The sequence below is a fragment of the Opisthorchis viverrini genome (assembly GCF_000715545.1).
Source record: "Opisthorchis viverrini unplaced genomic scaffold opera_v5_146, whole genome shotgun sequence".
In the NCBI taxonomy this organism is placed as follows: Eukaryota; Metazoa; Platyhelminthes; class Trematoda; order Opisthorchiida; family Opisthorchiidae; genus Opisthorchis; species Opisthorchis viverrini.
The window spans coordinates 949542-958222 of NW_008751801.1; the positions used below are offsets into that span (position 1 = coordinate 949542).

General features: G+C 41.7%; 1 protein-coding gene across 1 annotated transcript in view; it reads left to right on the forward strand.

Annotated features, from left to right (window-relative positions):
* The window catches only part of T265_06753 (hypothetical protein), a gene marked incomplete at both ends in the record, with an annotated part of 48114 nt that extends 47492 nt beyond the window's left edge, over nt 1-622 (forward strand). The window contains one exon of the mRNA XM_009172098.1: nt 476-622. Within this exon, the coding sequence (XP_009170362.1) occupies nt 476-622 (147 nt within the window). The remainder of the gene's footprint in view (nt 1-475) is intronic.
* Between the last annotated feature and the right edge of the window lie 8059 nt (nt 623-8681).

The window sequence follows — 8681 nt, forward strand, 5'->3', positions numbered from 1 at the left end:
CATAAGGTTCACGGAATCTCGTGGACTGCGCCCACCTGATGAGCCCCAAGAAGGGTGAAACCGATGGCTGGCTGTCGAACAGTTTTCAGCAACCTTGTGAGTAGTTTCCTTAATGATGGGTTTCCTTCATGATCAATAACATCCCGATAACGTGAAAACATTTTCCATCAAATTTAGGAACTGGTTGGACAAATCAGCAATTAAGTCACCATAATAGACAAGCAACTTTTTGGGTGAGAATTTGTCTAAAGTGCTGTATAGTTTCTCGATGCCTTCCCCTACAGGCTGCCGGGCTCGCGTTCAGTGTTATGCTTCTTCGCGGATAGTCTCTATGGGATCCTCTATCGTCGATCATTTCGGAATACTCTACTAACGTCGGTTACTGCTACTGAAACCGTGATAGGATGGCTTTCAGATAAATCCAGAACTTCATGTTGTACTTTCCTCATATTCATTTTTTTTGAGTTTCCGACAGTTTAATCTCCGGTTTTCACCCATTGCATTTATTTTTCTCCTCAGTTATTTTTCTAGTTGTCTTCAACAACTACATCACCCACCCCATTTTATTTTCAAGTATGCCCAATGCGTTTCATCCATCAAATCTCTAAAACACATGGTCTAACTACGTCCAACTTCGCTCTTCCTGCGTTTCAGCAGTACAGTTCCTCGTGGATCACCAATATTACCATGTGATCTTACCTCATTTTACTTGCTGTGTTTCTGTTTTTATTCTGACCAGATACAATAAAAAAAGATGAATTTCGTTGCTTTCTGCTCAATTTCGACGTCTGCGAAAAAGACACTGTCAGCTACTAGCACTTACGTGTTACTAGATCTGTCAATCTAGGATAGCTTGATTTTGACTACACACACGAATCTTAAAGTCCGGTGCAGTTTTAGGTAAACAAAGACTGGATGCAGAGCACTACAGCTCTTTGTCACCAGAAATGAACCGTGCTAGCATTCAGCTAGCCGTGGTCCCAGAGCAAGCACCACTTGACAAACTCACCCACGAGTCACATAGGGCATCCAACCAGTTGACCATTTGGGCTACCAGACAGGTGGCTGTCCTAAAAACTTGGCTATTGTGTCGGACGAATCGCAGCTAGCGTTGTTACTTTGCGGTTTAATTTTCACCAAGTTTACTATTTTAACTATAAGACACAGTAACCTAAGAACGGGATTCATGACAAATATGTTGGTTTAGATTTGCCTTGCTGATTTGAAATCGCTTACAGATAAATGTCAATTTTTTTCGCTGTCCTTCACGCCAGATTTCGTAGGACGTATGTCCTGTTTGATGAGTCAGTTTTGCGAATGAATTACAAATGTTATGCGGTAAAATTCGCTCGTAAGACACGTACGTATAAGCGAACGCAATCAAAATGACAGGACAGTGAGTGGACACACTGGATATTGGCTATAGCAATTCTTCATCGCTGAGAATTAGTCAACCAAACCGACTGCCAGCAACCATCTGTAGTTTGTAAATAGTCCCAGTTAGAGAAACTGACCTTAAACATGAAGCCCCTCATCTTCAACACAATTCACATTCTCAAACATATAACTGACTGGCGAGAAAAGTGCCCAGAATGCTGTATATCCCCGTGTAGATACCAACTAGTGTGTGACTCCTTGTCTATTAGATACTTCGCTCTGATACTTCGCTCTATTAGATACTTCGCTCCTGGTGGATGTTCCCCGGTATGATTTGCACTCGCGGGAATAAATTGCCGCTCAAAATTTTTTCTCCTCTCGGCAATTAAACTAACCAATGTGATCAATCTTAATTTGGTTGATGAAACACTGCATTTCATCTGCATTGTTCACGGTCAAGCCAGTAGTAGACGCATATTTTAGTTTAGCAGCCGAGGGACGTGGTCTCACTCAGCAGTATGAAATTACTTTACGTATTAAACCTTTCTTCAAGTACCCCACGCACATCAGACAGAGTATTAACAGAGAGAACTACTGACAATTTTGTGACTGCTTCGACAAAGCTTTGAATTATAAACGCATTTTAGCGTCATCATTTTGAGTACTCAATAGCGGTACGTGTCCCATGGAAGCGAAAAATTAACTGGAGGTTTTGCCGGAGAGGAGAGCGAAATGAAAAGTATCCTGGACTTATCAGTCACCCGAGCAAGAGCACAAGACGTAATCGTCCTGTTGTTTCCATTCCCTGGATCGGTTTAGTTTTTCCCAAGGGTCAGATTCGGGTATAGTGAAAATATCCAATAAACAATCAAAGAGATATTTGGTCGTTTTTCTAGTGGTTGATCCCCATTGTCATGTTATTCAGTTTGTACAAATTTCATGCATTAGTTGATGTCTACCCTGCTTGGATAGGATATTACCTCGGAATAGCATCTAAGAGCTTTTGGCTCTTAGAGCGCTCCCAAGGAAGGCGCGATTTCGGTTGTGAGTTACATGGGCAAGTACTGTGGAGTTTTGATTAAGCTTGGAACGTTTTACAACATTAGCATCAAGTCATCACCATCATCATTGTCAGCTGTAATAACCGCTTACTTGTCGTACAGTGGTTGTAGCTGTCACAGTTTCGTTCACCGATGATTCGGGGAGGTGTGGTAGGTAGCTGCGTATTGGAAGCCGAGGGTGATAAATTAGTGCGTGAATGCAGCACTGTAGGTGAACTGTTTAGTGGGGGATTGGGAAGGGAGCTATACATTGAAGGTAATAGCTTGGACGCATGAGCTCCATTGAGGCCATGTCTGACAATGGCTCTAACAATTGATATGGTCCGTCTCGGGGTCCTCATCCAGGAAGACGGCAATGACTAGCGCAGCTGAGTTCGCTGGTACTGGCTTTCATACTTAGCTGCCAAGTCATTTATTGACCGCCACTGAATTTTTTCATCCTTTACGTGGCTGTACGAAAAGAGCCCTACGAGGAAGTCAGTCGGCTGACCAAGCCAGCCTCACGTAGAATTCACACCGGTTAGAATGACTGTTAACAGTTGGTAAAATTTCAACGAACTCAACACAGATACAAAATTATTTCAGTGAACTCATCTGCAACATCTATAGCGTGACTGAAAAACTAGTACACTGTAGGATTTGTCCACATAATTTTTGGGACAAGCACCATTGTAAAACTGATTACTGTGACGTTCTGGCATTGCGTCCCTATGGGACCCATCTCCGTCCAAGCATTTGGGAGACACCATAAATTGTAGAAGTCACATTCAACTTAAGGACCATTACTCGGACGCATGCCTAGGCAACTCGGCCAAAGAATGAAGGAACACAATCCAGCCTGGATAGCTTCTGGCACCAAGAGGACGATAACCAGCTCTGTAGTACAACATTTAGCTGACACTGCACACAACGTGATACCCAGCCAAAGTTTCCGCGTTGCTTACAAGGCGCCGGCTGGTCAACCCAGATCAGTACAGCAGCGCACAATTGCAGTTGCCTACGCTATCGCCATACGACATCGCGGCCCGATCCTTTGTCGACAAAAACGCTTTGTTCGCGTGTTGTACTTACCACGGTCCAAATCACCTCCCCTCACATATGCACCTTGTGCTGAACACAACTACAGCACCCCCAGCACTGACTAGCTCAAGTCATCCTATTGGTGACCTGAACTAATTGTTCTTCGATAGGTAGCCAGTGTCATCTCGCTCAATTTTCTCTCCATTTATATGTTAAATATTGCTCTCCTAACCTTTGCAGTTGTATGACTTAAAAAGAACTAGCCGAAAACATGTTCGTCAACCCATCTGTGTTCGTATTATAAATGGGAATTTTCGGAATATCACTCGAATTCTCCGAACAACAAAGCTGTGGGAAATACGTATGTAATAGGCTGAAGACATTTTTAGTACTAAATGCTCCAGTTGAAACGTGGAAGATCCCGATTTATATTTATGGAAGTGTTCTTGTCATCCTCGATGTCCACAGCTCCTTCTTCTAGCAGTGTGACAATTATTTGTAGAAATATACTAAATTAGTATAATGCAGGTTTGACCATCTCCTTCCAGTTTGGTGTGAACACACTGAGTCAGTTGTACGATCCAATGATTAGCGTATTCATTATTGGGAGCGAAGCTTCCTTTCTTTTGTTCCTCTATAAGGTAGTCGCCAGTGGCGAATTTTTAGACGTTATTGCGCACTGAGATGGTTCCCCTTATCGGGACGAATTTCTCTACGGACGCAATACACTGCTCTCAAGGTTGCCGAAACTTTTCGACTGGCCAGGAACCGTCTCGCCCTTCCTGGGGCTCATCGTCTATGCGCAGTCCCCAAGCTACCGTCAACCTTATGTTCTAGATGTACCCAAGCTGAATAAAATTTGGTTGCTCCAAGAAGGATGAAATCGATCGTAGGTTGTCGACGAGATTGTAGTAACGTTACGAGTAGTGTATTACGTCTGAAAATGTGTCCCGATATCTCGGATATCGTGTCAAATGAAACATGAGGCGGCCTAGTGGAGCACGTTAGTTTGTTTAATCACATCATAAAACGATAGATGCAGCTGGCTTCCAGATGGGTGTCCCGTCAAAACCTACTGGGTATGCAAAGGAGCGCAGAAGTCGAATGAAAAGTTACCCACCTAAAGAAAATACCAAAAAATGCTTCTGAAACCTATAGATATGAGGACGAGGGGTACTATAATAAATGACTATTTGTTTGTATGGGAGAAAAGGACCTACTTGGTGCATCGTTTTGTCCGACAAATGTTATATCCAAAAGACTTACAATGGTCTAGCTTACTAAACATGCGAATTCACAACCTAGTGTTCGCTAATTTGGTTTGTAGCTTGACGAATATATGAGTAATATTATGTACAGGTGTGTACATCAGGAATCGAACAGGAAACTTCTTATTTTGACGGATGCAAATTCCAGATGCCGGATGTATTTGACGCGATGGATTATAAGGTAAGGAAAATTCTCAGAACTGGAGAGAATAATTCCGCAAAGTATGTTGGTAGGTATGTTGATCATCTGATACAACTTTCGTCAAATCACCAATAGTCCCTGAGGTCCCCAAACAAACTTGCATGTCTCTGAGTGTTTAGCTGAATTGCAAAAATTATTTGATCAGAAATTCATAGTCGGTAGCAGTGTCTAAATTTGCCCTGAACAAATTTAGTTTTGATTAATCATAATGAACAGTTTGAACAGGATTGTATACACACTGTCATATGGCAAAATGTAAGTTAAACTTCTAGGAAGTTTGGTAGATTACTTTGCCTTGTTCGCCTTCCTGAATTTCGACCCCGTAACTTCCTTATGACGGTTTCCCACGCTGTGTTGAACGGGTTGTACACTGGACTTTCCTCCTTTGCGTAGAAGTCGGGCTCGTGAAAAAGGTAGTATCCATTGTTCGGTAGGCAGCACAACAAAATCCCCAAGGATACGTAAAATAACATGCTAAAATGGATCAGAAAAATGTGCCACTCAAGTAATAAATCTGCCACTGACGGTGTGACAAGAGCTGGTCAATGTGGCACACGACAAATAGTTGTACCGTTTCTGAAACTGCTAAACTGATGGTTGTACAAATGTAGCATTTTAGAAATCCGAGTAGAATCTGCGTACTGTAATGCAATACTGGGTGCAATCTCATGCCTGCTCATCAGTACACGCACAAAAAACTAAGAAATGTACCAACCTGTTTTTGTTACTATCTACTGATCTACTAACATGCTATCAGTAGCAAAGTTGGTAGAAAAGATGGGTGAGTAAAGAGCCATAAGTATTCATGGCTGATACCCAATAAGAGCACAGTGACTGAGCAACAAATGGTTTCCAAAATAAGGATGCTCATTTATGCGGCTTTGTGGACACATTTCCCCCCTACAGCTACTCATTATCGCCGATCGGAGTGGATCGGACTGAAAATTGAGTGGTGTTCATTTTAATAACTGACAAACTAGCTCACTTCTCTTCGGAACAAAACATTGTGCGGGTTGATGAGGTGAACAGGACTGTTTCTCAAACTCATCAGTTTACACTTTGTAAATGTTGTTTATATAATACATCATCATTATGAGCAGATTTGTGAATATCCTATCGAGATTTCGTCCTGTCCAAAAGTCGAAAGCCATTATACAACCGTTCCTTATTTGAAGTCTGTAGGCTGCATAAAGAAGTATCAATATTACCAACCTCAGAATTACTTATAACGTTTCGACAAGTTGAAAGCTTTACGGATACTAAGCACATCAATAAGATGAAATGCCAATAAAATGCATCAGGCATCCGATCTAGTCAACGAGTACCTTACCTAGAAAAAGTGACAGCATGAAAAGAATAAACGAATTCCTCCCGTACCCGACAACCATAGAACATATTAACGGGTCTCGGCAAGGCTTAGAATGCCTTTGTTGCAGGACCCTTTGGGATCAGGCGATAACTTCACTTTACACTTCCATATTATGTTCATAACCCATTAGCGTTCCCAGTTGATAAGAGTGACAGATTTTTGCGCAAACCCTGTAAGAACCTGCTGGTTGTAATTTTCTTTAACTGAATGTGTTTCGCAAAAGCTCGCTAAGGTCTCATTTAAGCACCTGATCTTCTACAGTGACACGATTAACTTTGAATACTTTGAGCCACTCTTTTGAAATTTGCGTTCGAAAGCTAAAAAAAAATTAAACTTGGAAAACTGTTGGTTGTGAATACTGGAGCACCCAAAGGAACGTAACTGATGATGGAGTAATCAAACAACCAGTTGAATTCAGTTGCTTTTACCGACCGATCCTAGTCAACAATTTTCCTCTCTGGGCTTCCAAAAGAAACGCACCTCATGAACGCTGTGAGCAAAGAATTACGTTCAAATTCATTTATAAGTTAACGTAAAAATTGGATTTATTCAATAAGTAACTTTGGTCAGGTAAGCCAGGTTGAAAATTTTAAAAGTAGCCGTTCTGTCTATCCTAGAACTTTTTACATATTTTCTTAAGATAGATATATATATTTGCTTCATCAGACTGGATCTTGCGTTTATTGCATTGCTTTAAGTTCACTGTGTTAATCGATAGCGGGAATTTCATGACATTCTTAAACGAATAAATCACCTTATTTCTGATCAATGTGGGACTTCCTAGCAAATTTTTCCAGATTTCAGTTGATTTAATGACGTTATTGCGTGCAAATTTCCCAGAAAATATTGTCGCTTGGTCAGTGAAATGATGTTTCTGTAGTGTGGCTTGCAGCAGACATCAGACTTTAAGCGTACTAAATCGATGGTCGCGGCTTGTTGAGACAAACGGCTCTGTGAAGATGTTATGAAGTTTGTCATTACAGTGAATTGTTATATCGACTCCCTGTTTGGAACTAAAACGGATCAAGTGGGTCACTCTCTTGATTTCCTAAAGCTTATGTTAACCACAGTGTGTCCAACCTGTGGTCCGCCAACACTGAGGAACAGATGACCAAGCTCGGTTAAAAACCGGAAGGTGTTTAAAAGTTTGAAGCAAGCTTGCTTCAGTAGTACGAGACAATGGACGTTTTCGATTCTCCAAGCTATGGCTGATGTCTAGCGGAACAGCAGCAACATCTCCAGTGTAATCTTACTTCCCACGGCTTCGTTTACCTGTCTTGTTTGGCTTTCTCAGTCTTTCAACCGCACTTTGTACCCTCGTATTTTTATTCTTGGGAGTTATTTTACCAAAAAAGGTGGAACAATACTCACACATATCTAAGTAGTTTTGGGCATTTTGGGCAACATTTATTCGGGTGAAGCTCGAAGAAGTTGGTCACGTGTCTACACTGAAGTGATAAATTCCAGTCATTTTGGGGGGAAACAAGCAGTAAAAACCAAAGCTTCCTGTAATCCACTGTTATTTTATCTCTTTACATACGACCTTCGGTGCTATTCGGGATGAAGCGTGGGCAGCAAAGTCAACAGAACTAAAGGAGTCAATTATGAGTGAGTCAGATTCTAGTAACGTTTAGGACAAACAAGTTCTGAGCATACTGGAAACAGATTAAGCTGTCGCTGAAAGTTACCAATAATCGGACTATAAACTGAAAAGTAGACCGTTTTCTCCCAATGAGCCGAATTCATGCAACACACACTTCGAGGAACCCATCCTTTCTTTACGTCGCTGATGATAATCCTGGTCAGCCCGATATATGTGATGGCGTTCCAGCTGACAGATCTTACTGCGCAATCAAGCATGCAGTCAGCTTTGCAGTAACGTCATTATTCCATTATTACGATTCCTAGTATGCAGTGGATATTCAAGCAACTCTAAAATCTTTAGCTGCAACTGAAAGAATGCTGGTAGAAAACAATGTTGCCGTTTCGATTCTCCTCAGGTGTTGCAGTCAAAATAATGCCACATAACCTGCTTCGTGAATTTTGGCCCATTGGCGTAATACGCAACCTAGTTCACACACCTGCGGACAAGGCGACAAGAATCAGCCCTCAGAAGAAGACCGAATAAGGATTAAATGACCTGAATTTGACTCTGGTTAGGACTGAAAATTCGCGAAAGCTTGTAGAACGCCCACCTAGAACACTTTTATCAGCTGTCAACTAGGAAGTACTTTCAATACAACGACGGTGTGGTGGTGAACATCCCTGCAGGGTTTGCTGTCACCTTGGCCTCTGTTAGTGCGCATGCCCCACTCCAATAACACAAAGATGACAGACATACAGAACTACACTAATAGATAGACATTACTGTGACAAGCGAACAA